The sequence below is a fragment of the Melospiza melodia genome, chromosome W, assembly GCF_035770615.1.
Source record: "Melospiza melodia melodia isolate bMelMel2 chromosome W, bMelMel2.pri, whole genome shotgun sequence".
Lineage (NCBI taxonomy): Eukaryota > Metazoa > Chordata > Aves > Passeriformes > Passerellidae > Melospiza > Melospiza melodia.
The window spans coordinates 1,785,128-1,806,556 of NC_086225.1; the positions used below are offsets into that span (position 1 = coordinate 1,785,128).

The 21,429-nt window shown below is 43.7% G+C and overlaps 1 protein-coding gene across 1 annotated transcript in view; it reads right to left on the reverse strand.

The window, feature by feature from the left end:
• The window catches only part of LOC134431408 (transitional endoplasmic reticulum ATPase-like), a 47,416-nt gene that overhangs the window by 18,541 nt on the left and 7,446 nt on the right, over nucleotides 1-21,429 (reverse strand). Inside the window, exons 4-12 of the mRNA XM_063179425.1 lie at nucleotides 19,055-19,197; nucleotides 17,390-17,520; nucleotides 15,566-15,697; nucleotides 15,022-15,124; nucleotides 11,504-11,637; nucleotides 11,102-11,237; nucleotides 10,002-10,114; nucleotides 9,280-9,444; nucleotides 9,047-9,169 (exon numbers count right to left, since the gene is read on the reverse strand). Coding sequence (XP_063035495.1) covers nucleotides 9,047-9,169; nucleotides 9,280-9,444; nucleotides 10,002-10,114; nucleotides 11,102-11,237; nucleotides 11,504-11,637; nucleotides 15,022-15,124; nucleotides 15,566-15,697; nucleotides 17,390-17,520; nucleotides 19,055-19,197 — 1,180 coding nt within the window. The remainder of the gene's footprint in view (nucleotides 1-9,046; nucleotides 9,170-9,279; nucleotides 9,445-10,001; nucleotides 10,115-11,101; nucleotides 11,238-11,503; nucleotides 11,638-15,021; nucleotides 15,125-15,565; nucleotides 15,698-17,389; nucleotides 17,521-19,054; nucleotides 19,198-21,429) is intronic.

Here is a 21,429-nt window from a genome sequence, read left to right on the forward strand (position 1 = left end):
AGCCATGTTTCTTCAGGCTTCAGAAGAAGCCCAGAGACCTTTGTACCATGACTGCCTGGTTAGACAAGTGTGTTCTGGCAGACCGGATCTCAAGAGCAATCCCATCCAGGACCAGGAACTGCACCTATACACCAGTGGGAGCAGCATGGTATGAAACAGAAAATGGGCAGCTGGATATGCAGTGGGAACCTCAACTCAGACAATAGAAGCCAGGCTTTACCTTTTAACACATCAGCACAAAAAGCATAAGTAATGACTTTACAATGAGTGCTAGAAATCACTGAAAGAGTAAACAGATGGACTGATTAAAAATATGTTTTTGGAATAATACACATCCATGAAACAAAATGGAAGGAAAGGGGATTGTTATCGGCACAGAAGTCTCCTATTAAGTACAAAGAAGAAATTAGTAAACTACTACAGAGTGTGTAAAACTCAGAAGAAGTGGCCATGATGCCCTTATAAAGCCCATCAGTTTGGAGACTCCCCAGTTAATACAGGGAATCAATTAGCTGACAAAACAACTAAAGAGGTTGCTGAAAAAGGTATCCTTGCACTAATACCTACCAAAAAGTTGAATGTCTGGGAACAAAACAAAATTATAGCAACCAGGACAGGCAGTTAGCCCCATCATTAGAAGCTATGGGAAATCCCAGCAGGTGATTGGTAACCTCATGTGGGCAGGTAATTGTACCTCCACAATTAATGTATAAGATAACAGAACTAAAACATCAGGAAACACATTAGGAAATAGAAAATATGGTGACTAGTTTATCAAGGAACATAGTTAGCACAAAGATGACAGAAAATAATAGATTAGTTGTTGAAAAATGTGTGATTTATTTTGCAAAATAATCCCAAGAAAGGAAAAAGGCCACTGTTGGGATAGTAAAACAGGGGAATTCACTAGGTGATAAGTGGGAAATTGATTTTGAAGAACTGCCCAGGCAGAATGGGAACTGGTACATTTTGGTATTGGTAGATACTTCTTCTGGATGGCCAGAAGCTTTCCCATGTTGTACCAACAAGGCAAGGGAAGTCTCAAAAGATTTGCTGAAATTAATATTTAATAGCACTGGAACTAACTCTTTTAAGTCTTAAAAGGTACAACACTGTCAACAGATCATTGGGGCTAGACTTGCCTGTACATCCTTTCTGACCGGGAGATACAGTGTGCATCAGAACCTTGAATTTTGGACCAATCCAGGAGAAGTGGAAGGGACCATATCAAGTCCTCCTGGTAACCTACACTGCACTCAAGGTAAAAGGAATCAAACCCTGACTTCATCACATGTGGGTAAAACCAGCAACCACACATTAAACACAGCAGAAACAAGACTGACTAACACCTTGGAGATTTTTCATCTAAATCCTATAGTTTTAGGTATAGAATGTGATTTTCTAGGGGGATGCTATTTATTGGACCTAGATGAAGATGATAAATAATTGCATATTTATAATAATAGAAACTATGACCTTAAATTCTTGGAAGGGGAATATGGTCCTTAAGTCAGATTACAGAATGTAACTTCTATAACAGCTTGTTTACCAATACCAACCTCTGCAGAAAATCCAGTTCCATGGGGAACTTTAGTCAGCAATTTGACAAAAATCTGGGAACACATGTGAGAAGGATACGAAAACTATAGTGGGATGGATATAAAAATCCATCTTTACTCCTCAAATATTTACCTTTAGGAACAGACTAGCTATACACAATTTGACTCTACAAATGGAAGCTTTAGCAAATACAACTCAATTGGGGTTTGCTGAAATAAATGACCAATTGCAAGGCACAACTAAAATGACCTTACAAAACAGATTGCCTTTAGATCTATTGCTACTACATGGAGTATGTGGATACTTGAATTTAAACAACAGTATTTGTTGTGTGCACATTCTGAATGTGACTGCTAAATTGGATTATCAGATAGAGAGGGTAAAATTAGGGACAAAATTAGAAAGTAACTGGTTAAATAAAATATTTAAAGGACTTGCATTTTCTCTGAGTGGTTGGTTGGCCTCATTTTTGCAAAGCATAATTGTGATCATAGTAATAATTGTGATTACAATGTTTGCTTTAGGTTGCATAAAAAACATTATTGCTAATGCAATGCAAGGAACTTATACAATGTTATTAAAATGTTATTAAAAATCAAAGTGAAGCTTATGAAGGCTTAAAAAGACAAGCTTCACAAGCCTCAAAGGGGGGAATGTTACCAGATGAAAAATTGTCTACACCTGGTGAGCTAAGACAATGCTTGTTCTTCAAAACCCACTGGCCTACAGAACTGCACAATGCCCATTGTGTAAGAAGGAGAATTGGAAGTTCACCGGTCCCAGTGCCCTGCCAACTTGACCAGGTCAGGTATTACATTGGGGTCCCTCAATCACTAGAGACCACCAGAGACCCCCAGGACAAAAGAACACATGTGTAAAGGGGAGGGAAAATGTGTTAATGATTTCTGGAAAATTATTATCATATGTATGTTTATTCTGGGACAATCAATGAATATGTATGTAAAATACAGTATATAAACAGAAACTTTCCTGTACTCACTGTGCTCAACTTTAGGAGGAGCTATCCCCTCATGCATCCGGCCAAATAAAGAATGCCTGCTTCTTAATGCTACATTGGTGTTAAGGAGATTTTTATTTTACCATATTTTTGGTAACAGAATTATGTTCTGCTTGACCTCATACTAATAAACAGGGAAGGCCATTTTGGAGATGTAAAGGTTGGGGGCAGCCTTGGCTGTAGTGACCATGAGATTGACAAGTTCAGTATCATGTGAGGAAGAAGCAGGGCAGCAAGTAAGATTGTAACCATGGACTCCAGGAGCGCTAACTTTAGCCTCTTCAGGGATCTTCTTGGAAGAATCCCATGGGAATAAGTCCTACAGGGAAGAGGAGTCCAAAAGACTTGGTTGATATCCTCCTGGCTCAAGAATGGTACATCCCAATGAGCAAGAAATCAGGCAAAGGGGACCCAAGCAAAAGCAGGAAACACAGGAGATGGAAGCAGGGTCAGGCCACTTGGACTGAATATAAAGAGGTTGTCAGAGTAAGTGGAAATGAGACAAGAAAGGCCAAGGCCCATCTGGAATTAAATCTGGCCAAGGATGTCAAGGACAACAAGAAGGGCTTCTTCCAATACATCAGTAACAAAAGGAAAACTAAGGATAATGTGAGACCATTAGTAAATGAAGAGGGGACCCTGGTGACAGAGAATGCAGAGAAGGCAAGGCTACTGAATGTCTTCTTTGCATCAGTCTTCACTGACAAGACCAGCCCTCAGGGATCTCGGACCCAGGAGACCAGGGTAAAGGAATGTTGGAAGGAAGACCTTCCTTTGGTCAAGGAGAGTTGGGTCAGAGAACACCTAAACAAACTTGATATTCACTAGTCCATGGGCCCTGATGGGATGCATCCACGAGTGCTGAGAGAGCTGATGGACACCAGAGCAAGGCTGCTCACAATCAGCTTTGAAAAGTTGCGGCAATCAGGAAAGGTGCCTGAGGACTGGAAGAAAGCAAATGTCACCCCAGTCTTCACAAAGGGCAATCAAGAGGACCCAGGGAGCTACCAGCCAGTCAGCCTCACCTCAATCCCTGGAAAGGTAATGGAGTTCCTCATTCTGGAGGCCATCTCTATCCACATGGATGACAAGAAGTTGATCAGGAGTAGTCAGCATGGATTCACTAAAAGGAAATCATGCTTGACCAACCTGATTGCCTTCTACGATGAAATAACTACATGGATGGATGAGGGGAGAGCAGTGGATATTGTCTACCTTGACTTCAGCAAGGCTTTCAGAACTGCCTCTCACAACATCCTCATAGGCAAACTCAGGAAGTGTGGACTGGATGAGTGGACAGAGGTGCATTGAGAACTGGCTGAATGGCAGATCCCAGACAGTTGTAATCAGTGGCACAGGGTCTAGTTGGAGGCCTGTCACTAGTGATATCCCCTAAGGTTCAATACTGGGCCCAGTATTGTTTAACTTGTTCACCAATAACTTGGATGAAGCGGTAGATCCCTCCTTAGCAAGTTTGCTGACAACACAAAGCTGGGAGGAGTGGCCAATACCCCAGAGTGCTGTGCAGGCATTCAGAAGGACCTCGACAGGTTGGAGAGATGGGCAGAGAAGTACTGTCTGAAGTTCACCAAGGCAAATGCAGGGGCCTGTGCCTGGGGAAGAATAACCTCAGGCACCGGTATAGGCTGGGGGTGGCCTGCTGAAAAGCAGCTCTGCAGAGAAGGACCTGGAGGTCCTAGTGGACAACAAGCTGTCCGTGAGCCAGCAATGCCCTTGTGGCCAAGAAGGCAAATGGGATCCTGGGGTGCGTTAAGAAGAGCATTGCCAGCAGGTCAAGGGAGGTGGTCCTGCCCATCTACTCAGCCCTGGTGAGACAGCATCTGGAGTGCTGAGTCCCATCCTGGGCTCCTCAGTACAAGAGATACATGGAGCTCCTGACGTGGGTCCAGTGGAGGGTGACAAAGATGATTAAGGGACTGGAACATCTCTTTTATCAGAGAAGGCTGAAGGAGCTGGGCCTGTTCAGCCTTAAGAAGAGAACTGAGGGGGGACCTCATCAATGTGTATCTGTATCTGAAGAGAGTATCATCAAGAGGATGGACCAGGCTCTTCTTGGTGGTGCCAAGCAATAGGATGAGAACCAACAGGCAGAAACTGATGCACAGGAAATTCCACCTGAACATGAGGAAGAACTTCTTTACTGTGCGGGTGACTGAGCACTGGAACAGATTGCCCAGAGAGGTTGTGGAGTATCCCTCAGTGGAGGTATTCAAGAACTGTCTGGATGCAATTCTGTGCCATGTGCTCTGGAATAACCCTGCTTGAGCAAGGGGATTGGACCAGATGATCCACTGCAGTCTCTTCCAACCTCAACCGTTCTGTGACTCTGCCCCCCTGCTCTGCTCTTCTGAGACCCCACCTGGAGTACTACATCCAGTTCTAGGGCCCTCAAAATAAGGATGTAGACCTGTTGATGCAAACACAGCAGAGAGCTGATCAGAGGGCTGGAGCACCTCTCCTATGAAGATAGACTGAGAGAGCAAGGGCTGTTCAGCCTGGAAAAGGCTCTGGGGAGATCTTAGAGCAGCCTTCCTGTACCTAAAGGATGCCTACAAGAAAGCCAGAGCGGGACATTTCACAAGTACATGTAGTGATAAGACAAGAGGGAATGGCTTCAAACCGAAGGAGGGTAGATTTAGATTGGATATTGGGAAAAAATTCTTTACTGTGAGGGTGGTGAGGCACTGGCATAGGTTGCCCAGAGAAGTTGTGGATGTTCCATTCCTGGAAGTATCCAAGGACAGGCTGGATGGGGCTCTGAACAACCTGGTGTAGTGGAAGGGGTCCCTGTCCATGTGTATTCAGTTTGCATGGCCTGGTTTTGGTAGCGGGGGGGGGCTACAGGGGTGGCTTCTGTGAAAAGCTGCTAAAAGCTTCCCCCATGTCTGGCAGAACCAATCCCTGGCAGCTCCAAAGATGGATGTGCTGCTGGTCAAGGCTGGCCCAATTAGAAATGGTGGTAATGCCTCCGTGATAACATATTTAAGAAGAAAAGTTATTGCGCAGATGTAATTGCAGCCAGAGTGGGGTGAGAATATGTGAGAAGAAAAACTATGGAGACATCAAGGTCAGTGGAGAAGGAGGGGGAGGAAGTGCTCCAGGCACCAGAGCTGAGATTCCCCTGCATCCTGTGGGTAAGACTATGGCGAAGCAGCTGTCCCCCTGCAGCCCATGGTGTGAGAGTCTGTCCAAATTTTCCCTCATCTGCCTCACGATCATCCTTGGGAGACCACTGAAGAGAAGACCCCCCCCGTCTAAAATATCTGGCTCTGAAGGAGAAAAGTCACATGCCAAGGGCCCTGAGACCTGAAAGCTCAGTGTTGAGCTATTGTTTTCACAAGTGTATTTGCTGTATGCTAAGAAGAGGGCACCGTGCCTCGTTTGCAACAATAGCAGCTTTGAAGCTGTCCCATCTCTTGGCCTGGCTGGACTTCTCCTGAATTTCGGGTGGTCTCCCACCGAAGACCCTCACCTGTTTTACAACCACCGTGACAGACAGACTGAGATGTGAGAAGCTTCTCCACCAAGGACTGAGACATGAAACTCCTAAAAGGCCCCTCTGCTCCTTCCAAGGACTGGGACTGAAACCTCCAGCCCGGGGGAGGTGTGTGGGGAGAGGCAAGCTGACCAAAGCGAGATGTTTGCCTGCAGATTGTGACCACTGAACCAAGAAAACAATGGCTCTCGCTTACTGTTGAGAACATAGACTACCTGTTACATCTGTTCCCTATTGTATCTGTTTCCCCCCCCTCACAATTTTCAGTAATAAAAACCTCTGAGTTAGCTAGAGCCTTTGAGATCTCCCCAGCGCAACAGGCGGATCCTCGACTGGACTGGACCGGACCAAAGGACTCCGTCTCTGCGTTGGTAGCTATATCCCCTCTCCCTCCCTCTCTCTCTTTATCTGTTTTCTCTCCCTTAATCCCTCTATCGCATTTTTGCTGTGGTTATTTCAATAAAACTGCATTTGTTTTGATTATCACTGCAAACCCCCTTGTACCATGTTGGTTTTTGCACTCTGAGATCATTCCTACGAACCATCAGGGTATCTGTTCACTAGGACGGATCCTGACACATGGAGATCAATGGGGATGCAGAGATCCACCTGCAGTCTGTGGAGGACACCCATGCCAGAGAAGGTGGATGCCTAAGAGGAGGCTGTGACCCAATGGGAGGCCCATGGAGAGAGGAGCCCTTGCTGGAGCAGCCTGTCCTTGGATGACTGCACCCCATGTAAGAGTGATTCAAGCTGTAGCAGTTTGAGGACTGTTGCCCATGGGCTGGACTCACATTACAGCAGTTCACATTTAGCTGTTGCTCGTGAGATGGACTCATGTTGGACAAGTCCATGGAAAACTGTTGTCGCAGACATTTTTCCACAGAAATCCTTTCTTTCAGATTTCTGCGTCTTCTGGAAGGCAGAGGCCTCAGAGGGGAAGGTAAACAATTGTTATCAGCTGCTGTGGAATGCAATAGGATTCACCTTGATTGGCTCATTTTCTATGTTTATAATTAAGGGCCAATTACCAGTGCAAGCTAGGGGACTGAGTCCCTGGACACAACTTTGTTATGGATTCTTTTCTTTCTATTCTTAGCTTAGCTAGCAGCTCTGCAAACCTCTCTCTATATTCTATTTAGTATAGTCATAATGTATTATATATCATATCTTAATAAATATGCCTTCTGATCAAGAAACAAGATTCACCGTCTCTCTATCACCAGCCGCGCCCACTCAGGTGCGGTAATAAACTGTCTCCCATGGCGAGGGACCCCACAGTGCAGCAAGGGAACGACTCCTCTCCGTAAACAATGGAAGAAACCATGGGTAATGGACTGACCAAAATCCCCATTCCCTGTCTCCTTGCACTGCTGGGGTAGGAGGTAGAGCTGGAAAGGAGGGAGGGGTGGGGGGAAGGTGTTTTTTTAAGGGTTCATTTTACTTCTCATTGTCCTGCTCTGATTTTTTTAGCAATAAATTAAATTCATACTCTAATTAGAGCCTATTTTGCCCACTATGGTATTTGATGAGTGATCTCTCCCAGTCCTTGTCTCAACTCATGAACCCTTTGTTAAATTTTCTTTCCTCTGGCTGGCTGCAGAGAGGAGTGAGAGAGCAGCTTTGGCGGGTGCCTGGCATTCAGCCAGGGTCAACCAACTACACCATGGCTGGGGGGTTTGGAATGATCTTTGAGGTCCTTTCCAACCCAAATAATTTCGATTTCTGGTGGGTTAAACACAAGAGTCTGCCTGCTCAATGCCACTGGTGTTTTTAAATGGGCACTGGTTTAAAAAGCATCACAACTAAATTGTAAAGCTTATGAACTAAGTGCCAGTTCAGGTAGTTTCCCAGCACATTTAACCCCAACTTCAGTCTGCCCCTGCAAAAGCAAATGAGAACAGCTAGCTCATTATCTAACCTATTTTCTCTGCCCTCCAAAGACAGTCAAGATGTCTGATGTGAGCATTTATCCTTCCAACATGATCAGAGATAGGTGATGATTTTAATGACAGAAGTTAGATTGAAAAGTAGATTCTTTTATTCACAGACAGGCTGTTTCTACAGTGCAACTGAAAGCAGGGATGTATCAAACCCAAACCACCCCAATTCCACAGACCATTCATGACTTTGTTCCAGCTTCTCCTTTCATAGAAGGCTTCAATTACTTCTCACCTCTATGCTAACACTGCTGCAAAGTCAAACTTCATAGGCTCTCTGCATGAGAATCTTCATCTACTTTCTAGCATATTAAAGCCATCACATAACAGGATTCTTGGCAGCAGTGCTATTGCTAGTCTCCACTTAAGAGAAGCAGAACTGCTGCTGTTCCTGCATGTAGCACAACACCTACCCAAGATGTCCCCGTATACTCCGCTCAGGAAAGCCTGATGCTGCTTCCCAGCACCTCCCTCTCCCCAGGTTCACTAAGATGGAACAGCATGATATTTTCAGTCCATTACATGAAAATACCATATAAACTTTGCATTTACCCTGGTCACAGCCCAAACAGGAATGTGCAGAGGTTCAGAATTTTATTACTGTCCTGGTTCTGGCCAGGACAGGGTACCACCTCACGTCATGCGGGGGGCAGAGGGAGGGGGTCCCTTTCGGTCAGATAGCATGAAACAAGCAGTTGGGGATAATGTCATGTTCCCTATGGTGAGTACTCACACGTGAATCATTCACCTGTCCTGTACACTGTTATTAATACTGTTCATTTTCTTATCTCATTGCTGTTTACAGTAAATTGTTCTTATCTCAACCCATGATCTTTACCTTTTCGGCCTCCAATTCTCCTCTCCATCCTGCCACAGGGGAGGGGGGAGTGAGTGAGCAGCATGTGGTTTGGAGTGTTTCAATGGGAACACTAAATTGGGGAATACCCTTCCTAAACCATGGCAATCATTATTTTTCAAGCTGACTAGGAAAAAATCTGTTGGAAACCTTACCTGTACAAGTTCCTGGAGTTCTCTCTTTACATCTTCTAAACCCCCAATATCTTCCCAGGTAACTTGTGGCACCTCCACCACTGTCTCCCTAAGAGCAGAAGGGTTGCTCTGGCTCAGAGCCCACTGTTGTTAGAAGAAAAAGCATTATGTCAATTCTAATATTTTATGTTCACTTGCTTCAGATAAGCAATTAGACATTGCACACAAAAGAAAGAAGGGTACTCCTCCATTACCCTGAAGTCATCCATGGTCACAGCCAGTGAGTTCATCACTTCAGCATCAATGGTTTCATCTTCTAGGTCTATGAGATCCATCTTCTTTCTGATAGCCTGAAGAGCGGCTTCTGAGCAAAGAGCAGCCAAGTCAGCGCCAACATGGCCATGGGTCTCGTTTGCCACCTGAAAGCAGAGCATTAACTATGACTCAGAAACACAAGCAAGCACTCTGCAAGGGCAATGCATGCTCTGGTCCCTCATTCAGAGGTGCAACAAAACTCTGAAGGACAGAAACATTAGTGCTTTGCTGCAAATTCAAGATAAGTGCTATCACATTTAGCAGCAACACTGCTGTTCCACCTCTTACCTGAGAAAAAAGTTGTACTGGAATAGATAGTGTGCAGAAAGATAACCCTGAAGACTGCAGTTCTTCATTCAGGACAGAGATTAAATCCATATAGTATTACTACAATGTTCAGCCAGCTCTGTGAGTGCTGTTTCAGACTTGCTTCATTTTTAAAGAGAATGCCACAGCAAACAAACACAGGACAGTGGCAAGGCACTTCCAGACTGGACTGGTACACATTCATTTCACTTAGCCACAGCATTCTTAACTAGCAAGTGAGGATTTTTGGTCACTGGTAATCTAGTTAGGAGGAAGCTCAGAGATCACACATTTGCTCGGTTTCACACTGTCCTAAATGAGCAGAGGCAAGCTTTTGTAATAGCATGCTACTCACCTGTTCCAGATCCACATCATCAGCCAGTTTCATATTTTTTGTGTGAATCTGCAGAATCTCCAAGCGCCCAGTGGCATCTGGGATACCAATATCTACCTCTCTGTCAAAACGACCTGGGGAGTACAAGCACACGTTGAGTTGCTGATTCTGCAAACTAAGGGAGCTATAGTTGATATCTTCCTTTGACATAGGAACTTGATGACAAGCCACAAAAAATTTCAGAAAATGCTAGAGCTTTGGGTTTCCCTGCAGCATCAATCAGCACAGTAGCAGAGTCAGATCAGAGAAGGCAGAAAGGTTTATAGCAATTTAGGGAAAGTGAGACTACTGCATTAAGTAGAGTTCAGGATTATATCAATACAGAGGATTTCTGTTTTTTTCCAATCCTAATTTATAGGAAAATATGCTATCCTAACCAACACGCCATGGGACATTTTTATTTATTTCTACCTTTGTGTCCACAAATACTGAGAGATTAAATTTTTCAGAACTTTCACAGCAGCATCCAAGTGGTGAAAACCATGAACTGCTCCAATATCTGGGGAAGCAGGATACTCATGTATTACTGTAATATTACCTAGGGCATGTACATCTATCATTTTCTTCAAGCTATAGGTGTGCATTCAAATGCCTCACTAGACATTTAAGAGGCCATTTTTCCTGCAAATTTTATTTTACCAACTGGTCATACAACAGACGTTCATTTACACTGAAAAGTTTTGAAAACCTGAATCTCAGAAACTACCAAACTTTTCATCAATAAAAGATAAATGGGACAAATCAGAGCCTCCTGCAACCTGAGGCATGAACAACCCCTTAAGCATTTAGTCCTGAAATAGTCTGAACTAACTGATGCAGTGAAAAAATGTGCTACCTTCTAAGTATTTTATTATTTCTACAAGTTCTAAACTAATAAAGCACAAAAGATTAGACCAAAAGCTGAAATCTAGAAATTATTTCCAAACAAGTAGCTGGAAAGAAGCTTATGTAACACATAAGATGTTTAATATTCATTTCTACTCAGTCTTTCCAAGGCCCCTGAAGCACAGTCCATAACAAAGTATCTGATACACAAAAAAAGAGATGGCAATTATGGTTACCAAATCGCCTGAGAGCTGGGTCAATGCTGTTAGGTCTGTTGGTGGCTGCCATAACGATCACATGTGCTCTCTGTTTCAGTCCATCCATAAGAGTCAGCAGCTGAGACACAATGCGACGTTCCACCTCTCCGTGTGTCTGTGGAGAAAGTAATATCTAGACCAAAAGCTCTAAAACACAGCACACAGGAGCTAGTACTGCACCAAAGCAGACAGATACAACAGACATGAGCTGTTAAGAAACGTCGTGAACTACATCAGATTCTTCTGATATCCAAAATCTGACATCCAACTGCTTTCAAGCATTAAGTGAAATACTGCTTTACCCTATAGTCAAATGCAGAGACTCACGCCAGCTGCTACCAAAAAGGATGCACTCCTTTACATTCTAAATGCTTTCTTTACCTTCTCTCTTTTAGGAGCAATGGCATCCAGTTCATCAATGAAGATGATGGCAGGAGCATTCTTCTCTGCTTCTTCAAAGGCTTTCCTCAGGTTGCTCTCAGACTCACCAGCCAGCTTGCTCATGATCTCAGGACCTAAAAAAATAGAAACTCTGGCACCCAGAAGAGAGGCAGCTAGCCCCAAAAACATGCAGCTGAATTTTTTTTAGTACAAGGTTCACATGTATCTATATTTCAAGCCAAAGCAAATACTATCAACCAAGTTCATTACATTTACATCTGAAAAGGCAAGACCAGCATGCAGAATTACTTACTATCATCATTTCAGTGTTTTCAGTTTAACAGAATGTAACACTAGCCAATGAGCTACCAATAGCTGCCTCTTCCCTTACCCTATTTCACACTTGGTGATCTTTTCTGAAATGTGCCACCACACAGTTAATGCTCACAATGGAAGCAATCAAATTATTTGGTGACAAGTTATCAGGGTAGGGAAAGAAAAAGCTGTAAGATGCCAAAGCTGTCTATAGCATGCATTACACAGGTATGCATTTACCTCTATAAGATTTTATAAATGAGATCAAAAAAACCCAACTGTTGGGAGGAATGAGTTAAAAAGCAAAACACTGGTGAGTGCTCAAATGACCTTGCAGCTGAAAATAACCCTTGATAAGCCTGTGTGAACAGTAGTCAGTAATCCTCTGGCATGAACTAACAGTGCCCATATCTCTGCTTGTGTGCCCCTGTGCAGGTATTGCTTCAGGGATTCCTTCCGTTATTTAGGTAATGGAAATAAATTTACTCTATGTTTTAGCCATGGGTTTATGGTTGCCCTGGCTGCCTGACTGTATTGATTCACACACCAACTAACCAACCAACAGCAACAAGCCACCACCAAAAAAAAAACAACACCCCAAATCCCATCTCCTCTCAAAGAATAAATAATAAAAATGTGTAACCACATTAATCCCAGAAGGAAGGGCAGCATTCCTCTGAGATCGCCTACAGTTGCTGAACACTAGTGCAGGGTCACAGATTTATTCTGTTTTTACAGATTCTCCATCATGCTGAAGGGAGTGGTAATGAAGAAAAAGTATGCTTCTATAGGATCCAAGAAAAAGAAACCTGACCCTTGGAAGTGCAAGGCTGCCAGCTGACTGAAGCAGGCCAGCTGCAGAGACACTGTTACAAGCAGTACTAATTACAGGCGTCATGGATTGTCAAGCAAATTGTATTCTATTTGCCATCTGTACATCAGTTGTCTTCTGTTAAGTGGGCACTTTTTCTTATCTCTTTCACAACCACTCCTCCCTGCGGGAGAAATCTGCTGATAACAGGCTATTGAATGCCACTGCATGACTGATAAGAACTATAACATCCCATTGTGAGATGCTCCACCCAGAGGGGAGAGCCAAGCATTGCTACCCAGATATAATCTTGAGATTCTGGAACAGCAGCACTGTTTTCTCCACTGGATTTCCCAGAGAAACAGCTGCCTCTTCCACTAGATCTTCAGAGGAAGACTGCACCCTTCTTCAGGATCCCTGCTCCAACAGAACCACACCTGACACTCCAGGAGGACTACAGCCACATTTCCAATTGGACTGCTACCAGCACCCTGATCAACAGGGAGTCAGGTTGTGTTCTGACTCTATCAGCATTGTTTTGGTTTACTGCATTGCTTATTTTATCTTTTAAAAATTTTCTTCCCTAGTAAAGAACTGTTATTTCCTGCTCCCAAATTTTTTGCCTGAGAGCCCCTTAATTTAAAATTTATAGCAATTCGGAGGGGGGGAGGTTTACATTTTCCATTTCAGGGGAGGCTCCTGCCTTCCTTAGCAGACATCTGTCTTTCCAAACCAAGACAACAGGTAACTCACCAATTCATACCAACTTCATCTACAACATTGCAGCTCCATGCTTGGGACTAGCAGACAGAGAATGCATCACTAACTCTGACAGTGTTATTTGTATTATGCAACAGAAATACAAGTGTCTAAAATGTCCGGATCATTAGTGTTATGAACAAAAATTCGGTTAATATTTTTTTTATGAGAAAAAGTTTCAAAAAGGCAGCCAGATCACTGGCCCTGCCCAAGTTCTGTGTGTTTTGTTATTGTAATCACGGGTCGTTGAGGCTAATCACTCCTTTTGTATCAGCAGAGCCTTGCCCGAGGCTAAGTTGTACCTTTCTCATAGTGAAGACACCTGAGAAGGTGGGGGGGGTTATGCAAAGTGACTCCAAGACCAATGCAGCATGGTCCCCCACTGTACTGAGAAGACCCCAAAAACAACGAGCCAAATAAGAGTTGAGAGACTGGAGTGATGACTGGATGTGAGGAGCAGAGCGCTGGGCCTGCAGAGATGCGGGAAACCTTCATCGTTCCTCACCCTGTCCTCAAGATCCCCCGGGCCAGGTCTGGGAGGGAGCAAGACCCGGACCAAGGTACCATCTGGCAGGGATCAGCAGGCCCTAAAGGCTCCCAAGAGGATCTGATCCCCAGCTCTGCCCCTGGTGGACAGAGCTGTGCATATCCTCCTCCTCTGAGTCGCCTTGGGAGAGACGACGGACGCTGCAGACCCGTCGAGCCGCCCAATCCTGAGCTGATCACTTTTAATAAAGGCATTAAAAAGGAGAAGAAGTCTCCTGGCCCTGTTTATTTCAATTAGCATGCAGTAACACCTTCCACATACTTAGAAAGTATATGACAAAGACAACATATGGCTAAAACCAGTCCGTTTATATCTGATATCTTGAGATATAAAGCAAGTCACTTCCCTACTACTGCTCACTGCTATACTGTGCTATATACTTCTTTGCTTTCACCTTCATGGGTCTAAGTGACTGAAATCAGAGAAGAAAAGCATCAATCTTTAAGTACAAATGTTCAGTTATTCCAACACTGAATGTAAAATGGCACAGAAAAGCACTGAGGAAAAGTCACAGTCTGATCTTTACAGGACATAAACCAGTATCCACCTCATCTGCTACAGATGAAGAATGATCAATAGGAAGTTCTGTCACTTGTAGCTAAGTCCCAAGGTACTCATAGCTTTCAGGATAGTTCCTCACAATTAATATTATATGAAACGGAACAGGTCTTGTGCTTTATTTGAGGGGAAAAACAAATCCACTGCAGATCAGCTTCTTTTCTGAATGGAACATGCTGGCAGCAATAGAAACAAGTGTCCTGCACCGATATTCATAGAATAATCTCACCACTCTCAGCTCTGCCCTCAACAACATATGTGAACACTAAGCCAGACAGACTCCAGGTCCCTGTATTACAAAGCTGTCTTTCCAATGAGCCAGCTACAAAACAATCAAGCTTAAGGGAAGTGCCACTGCAGATAACACAAATGGCCTCACAAGTGTCCCCAGATGCACACTTCAAAGAGATAAGAAAGGATGTCAGGGAGACAGCGTGGCTCTACAAGCCCTATTGACACCATTCCTTACCATAAGATGGACGAGTGAGCACACAGCAGACCTGGGGCCAAAGCAGCCACAAAACTTACCATTGATCAGGAAGAAGAAAGCCCCTGTTTCATTGGCCACCGCTCGGGCAATCAGTGTTTTACCAGTGCCAGGAGGACCATACAGCAGGATCCCACGTGGAGGCTGAGGACAAAGGCAAGGGATTTCGGTGGTGAGTATCTGAATGCCTAAGTAGATTCACAGCAAATCTGTAAGCATTTGATAAAGCCAGTCTGAAATTGTGATGCAATCTTATGCAACAGCTGCCATGTCAACATTGCTATCAACACCCTTACTACTTCACACAACACACAACAAAAACCTTGCCAGTAACTGGCAGCTCTGATTCAAAGCACCCCTCTGCTTTGCAAGTTGTCAGTACTTTAATCTGTGTCCAAAACATGTAAGGAGATACTTTCCTAACACCAGCATTTAAAAAAGCCCCAAGCATAAGCAAACCAACCCCCCCAAAAAAAAAAACAAACCCAAATTACTTATTCCCCTCCCAATACGTCATGAACCTCTGATATCAAGTCATCCTCAAGGGCAAGCCCACTCATCTACCTGGTGCACATGGGGACATACCTTCACCCCTATGGCCTTGAAGAGAGCAGGGTGTCGGAGGGGAAGTTCCACCATTTCTTTGATTTGAGCCAGCTGCTTCCGGCAGCCACCAATGTCATCATAGCCCACTTCATTCAGTGACTCCTCTTCATCCTACCCAGGAGGAAATACATTAAACATCTGAGTTAAAACAGTAGCTCAACAATCCATCCTAGTCTACAGAACCCAGGTTTTTGCTCATTGCCATTTCTTTGATGTCTTGAGATTCTCATTTTCAAGTCTTTCTGGTATCTTCTACAACTGTTTCTTAGCTCTCTCTTCCCAGACATGCAGAGGGAAATTCCTCACTAAAGCCTACCCTCTTGAATGACAGCCTCTGCCCCTACAGACTAGTGCAAAACAAGTTGTGTGACCCTCTGATTTGGCTAGCAAAGATGATAAGAATGAAGCTCAGCATAAAATATTCTTTAAACTCTAAGTGGTATTTCTAACTACCTGACATAACCTAGCTACCATTCAATTCTCCAACATAGTGTTTTCTCTTGGGATTGACTCAAATTAACAGAAAATGTTACAATCCAGATGTGCAAATAAGACCACCTGTAACCAACTCTTTCAGTATAGCTCTACAGGATTCATTCATTTGGCTGTCCAAATTTCTACTGGCCTTAGTTATCTGTAACATTAGGCCATGCTAAAATAAAACAACACAGCCAGGAATCTCAGAGGGGCTCAGTCCAAGTCCCACAAAATGGAACTGCTATACTTCAATCAGGTTGCTCAGGGTCTAGCCCTACCAAGAGCTGAAGGTCTCCAGGTCTGGAGGTTCCTGCCCTCTCCAGGGCTTCTTTCAGGGTTTGGAGAAACCTTTTTCCATTGGGAATTTTCCTTGATCCGGCTCGTGTTATTGCTTCTAGTCCTGTCCCTGGGTGCAGTTCTTGGGAGAGCCTGATTATCCACACCTTCCTATCAGGCAGTTGCCAGTAACCCTGAATCTTTGCCTTCCCTTCTTCGTGCTGCATCAACCCACTCTCAGCTGTTCCTCATTCATTCTGACCTCCAGCTCCTTCATCAATTTTGGTGGCCTTGGCTGAACTTGCTCCTATCTCTGTTGTATCCTGAAGAACCCAAACTGGACTCATCTAGTGCCCAGACATGGCCTCACAAGTGTCAAACAGAGGTGAATTTTTTTGAAAAGGTAGAGCTAACTACAAGCTAAGACTCACCCTGATCTGCAGGCAGTAAAAAGGCACTTACTTTATGAAGCATACAGTCACCTTAGCCCATTTCTGAGATTTCCTACTCTGTAACAGTAAGGTGGCCAAGACCTGACACACAATCCACTCAGGCTGCCTCAAGCTAGGGACACTCAAGGCTAGAAATCTTAAGGGACTGGGAGGAAAAAAGAAAAAAAAAATCCATAATTTACACTTCAAATTTCTCACTAAAAAAGTACCAATTGCTTTCTTTTCACATGGCATGAAATTCAGCAACATTGTAAGCCCTCCCTGCTAGGTATCAAGGGAACTTTAGAATTAAAAGATGAATCTAAGTCCAGCATGAGATATATAGAAGCAGATGCAAAAGAGCTGCTGCCAAAGTATGGCATCTCGTCAGCAAACCCATGCACTGGTGCTATCTCAGCATATGAAGAAGGATACTGGAAGCACATTTCTCTATCTTCAGCAGCAGCTCATCTCCTGAAACCAGAGGTTTTAATCATTACATTAAATACACAAAATGCCAAAACAGGAACTGCAAACACTGCTGCTCTTAAGGAGTGTCACTAAAACAGATTTCAGACAGAGGGGATTCAGTAGAACTGCACAGCAGGATTCTGCTCACCTCTCTTTTGATGGGCTCTCCCTCACAATGGATCACTGTGTCCGGAGCCACTATGCAGTATGGGCTTGGATCTGTCTCCACCACTTTGAACTCCACTGCACGCATCCCTCCACGCACCAAGAAGATGTCACCTATAAAACCCCACATTTCAGTAGCCTGCTGCAAAATGTCAACCCTTGTACTACCAGCAGCCCCAGAGGACAATGAAGTGAGCTACACAGGTATACACTGCTGGCATTTTTAACACTACTCTGCATTTTAAATTCAAGAGCTGCATGGACTGTGACCACTCAAGCACCATCAAATTTCATCAAAAACAAACAGCAAACAAAACCAGCAAACAATAGAAAAATAATATTCTGCCTAAATACAAAACACAAAGGCAAGGTATCACAATTCTTTTCCATCCAGTTTCAATTTAACATTTCTAAAAATGGCAAAAAGCCTTTATTTAATCTAAATTAATTTTGAAGTTATTATAACTAGATTGGTTGACTCCAAAAAAAAAAAAAAAAGAATAATACATGATATTGCACTATGAATCCTAGGTAAACTGGACTACAGGAGCTGGATAAATTCAACTTGTGTATATATTGTATTAGGACCTATTTGTTCCAGCAGAAGTGCTACTAGCACAACTCTAAACATATATTTGCTTTTTATGCACTTTCCCAGTTATTAATTAAATTACTTTGGAAAAAGTGCATTTAGTCAGGGTGCCAGCTAGTATATCTAACCCATTGATTAATATGTGAGCAACTCCCAAATCCCATCAAGTGGTAGCAACTCAGGAGAAAAATCTCATTAAACTGACTTTGACCTAAGCCTTTTTTGATGTCCTTCCATCCCACGTAGCAAAAAACCACAGGAGAATGTCTTGGTGTCATCTGGAATAAGAGTTCATTTTCTTCTGAGTAGCTGGTATAGTGCTGTGTTTTGGATTCAGTATGAGAATAATGCTGATAACACACTGATGGTTTTGGTTGTTGCTGAGCAGTGCTTACCCTGAGACAAGGGCTTTTCAGTGTCTCATGCTCTGCCAGCGAGGAGCTGCACAAAAGAAACCAGGAGGAAGCACAGCTGGGACAGTTGATCTGAACTGGCCAAAGGGATATTCCACACCATAGAATGTCAGGCTCAGTATGTTAACTGGGGGTAATTGCCCAGAAGCCACATATTGTGGCTCGAGGATGGGCTGGGCATCAGCCAGTGGGTGGTGAGCAACTGTATTTTGCTTCACTTGTATCTCTTGGGTTTTATTCCTCCCTCCCTCTCTCTCTTCAATTATTATTAGTATTATTATAATTAATATTATTAAATTGTTCTTATCTCAATCCATGAGTTTTACTTTTTTTCCAATCCTCCTCCCCACTGAGAAGGAGGGAGGAGGTGTGAGCAAGCAGCTGAGCTGCATGGTACTTAGTTGCTGGCTGGGATTAAACCATGACAGAGAACTATCAAGCTGTTCTACCAGCCAGCAACAGATAACACTCTTTCCTCTGAAGTTTAGGAAAAAATTAAATCCACAACAACAAAATCTTACTCTACAGTCATTAGTCTAATGCTCCATGGAGATTTGTGCAAGCTTCCAGAAATTCTTTTTATTTGGTATCAGGACTAGCTCACATTCACTGCCATCAGGACTTCAATAACAGGTGCTATTACCTTTCCTGATGGGTCTGTAAGCTTCCAGGAAATATGGCTTGAGATAGACCTCAAACAGATTCCCTGTGATCCCTTCTACTGTGTCATCAATTGGTAACACATGGATACGTTTGCCATATTTCACATCTGGGCAAGGCTGGATGCTGCAACAGAAGAAAACTTCAGTTAACCACTATCATGCTGGACTTAAACCCAAGTTTGAGAAAGGCAGTGATGTCCCTTCTCAGGCCAGTATAAATGCCAGAAAGGACCCTCCAAAGCCCTATGGAGACTTCCCACGTGCATAAGAATGCTGACAAGGCAAAAATCATGCCCATCAAAGAGCTAGTCTTTTCAACACATGCTTTCCTTCACTCCTCTCAGCCCTATCCAAAACTGCTGAAGGGTTTAGTACTATCTCCCCCCTCCCCCGCTGTTCTGAGGCTCCCCTTTGCTGTGCCCAAGATACATTCACAAGTTACTAATGCAGCCTCAAGACCTGTAAGAGTCATGAGCTAACTTTTGTTTCAACACATGCTCCTGCACCTGGGTCAGGGCAATCCCAAGCACAAGTACAGGCTCGGTGGAGAATGGATTGAGAGCAGTCCTGCTGAGAAGGACTTAGGGGTGTTGGTGGACAAGAAGCTTGATATGACTTGGTTATGTGCACTTGCATCCCAGAAACCAACTGTGTCCTGGACTGCATCTAAAGCAGCGTGGTCAGCAGGGCAAGGGAGGGGATTCTCCCTCTCTGCGCTTGTGAGACCCCACCTGGAATATGGTGTCCAGCTCTGGCCCCCCCCAACATAAGGAGGTCATGGACCAGTTGGAGCAAGCCCAGAGGAGGCCACAAAGATGATAAGAGGGCTGGAGCCCCTCTCCTATGAAGAGAGGCTGAGAAAGTTGGGGCTGTTCAGCCTGGAGAAGAGAAGGTTCCAGCAAGACCTTATAGCACCTTCCGGTACCTGAAGGGAACCTACAAGGAAGGCTGGAGGGACTTTTCACAAAGGCATGCAGTGACAGGACAAAGAAGAATGTCTTCAAACTGAGAGAGAGATGATTTACATTGTATAATAGGAAGAAATTCTTTACTGTGAAGGTGGTGAAGCCCTGGCACAGGTTGCCCAGAGAAGTTGTGGATGCCCCATCCCCGGAAGTGTTCAAGGCCAGACTGGACAGGGCTCTGAGCAGCCTGTTCTAGTGGAAGGTGTCCCCACCCATGGCAGGAGGGTTGGAACTAGATGATCTTTGAGGTCCCTTCCAACCCAAACCATTCTGTGATTCCATGAGCTACTGCTGAACTAGCTGTAAGGGAAAGGGAATTGAGAGGAAATCTTTGTTCCTTCCTCTCTTCCTCATAACTTAGAATAGAGCTCCTGTTGCTGATAAACCTGATTCTGAACAAAGGTTCTCAGTACCAACCAGGGATAGCTAGGCGTCTGTCAATCCCTTTTTGTGGAAATTAATATTTAGGTTAAAGTCTGAAGGCCCCTTCCCCCCTTTTAAATAAAATTTCAGCTATTATTTTACGACATAGGCCAACAGCCTACTGTAGCAATACATCAGAGCATCAAGCTGCGTCAGAGGCAGAATACTCAAACTGGCTTTGCCAGCTAAAAAAAGCCTACGGGCAACTGCAGCTGAGCGCGCAAGTTTCATATGCTAGTTTGTTAGAGACTATTAGGAGATTCTGTAACTACATGCTTTACAGTGAGGATATAGTAGAAGAGTAAATGAAAAGACAGACTGACCCACAGAAGGAAAACAGCTGACAGACTACAAGCAGGAAGTGATTGGTGCATGAATCTGGATTTTGGCAGAAACCAAGCCAAAGAAATTAACACAATAAGTACTTCAAGATCAGCAAGAAAAACTTTGAGTGCAAGAGGTGTGAAAATTCTCTGACGCTTGCAATGAAGCCAAGACAATCAGTAACACACCTGAAAGGCTGAGAACTGTTACAGAGAGTCCAAGCAGAGAAGGGGACAGCACTGCCTGAACTGTCACACTAGAAATGACTCCAACAGTAACCTCATATAAAGTAAGGATTCACCTTTATTTTAAATCCACAGACTAGCTCAAAACACTGTTCCAACTACAGTCATGTTTAAAACTTGCATTTTCTAATGGCAGAGAGATGGGTGAAACAGACTTGTCCCTCTCCTCTACAGTTCATATGAAACACGTTTTTATTTAAGGATTATTTCAGATATCACCCCAGGAAGTCTAGTGTCAGAAATTAGGTTCCAATTTTCCCAGAACATGCACAATATTCCAGATTACAAGAATACTCAGGAGAAATAACTGTCTGCTCTCACATATCTAAACCTGCAAATTAGCATTTTTATGTTTAAGAAATGCTGACATATTTTTTCTTTCCACTCCCATCACAGAAT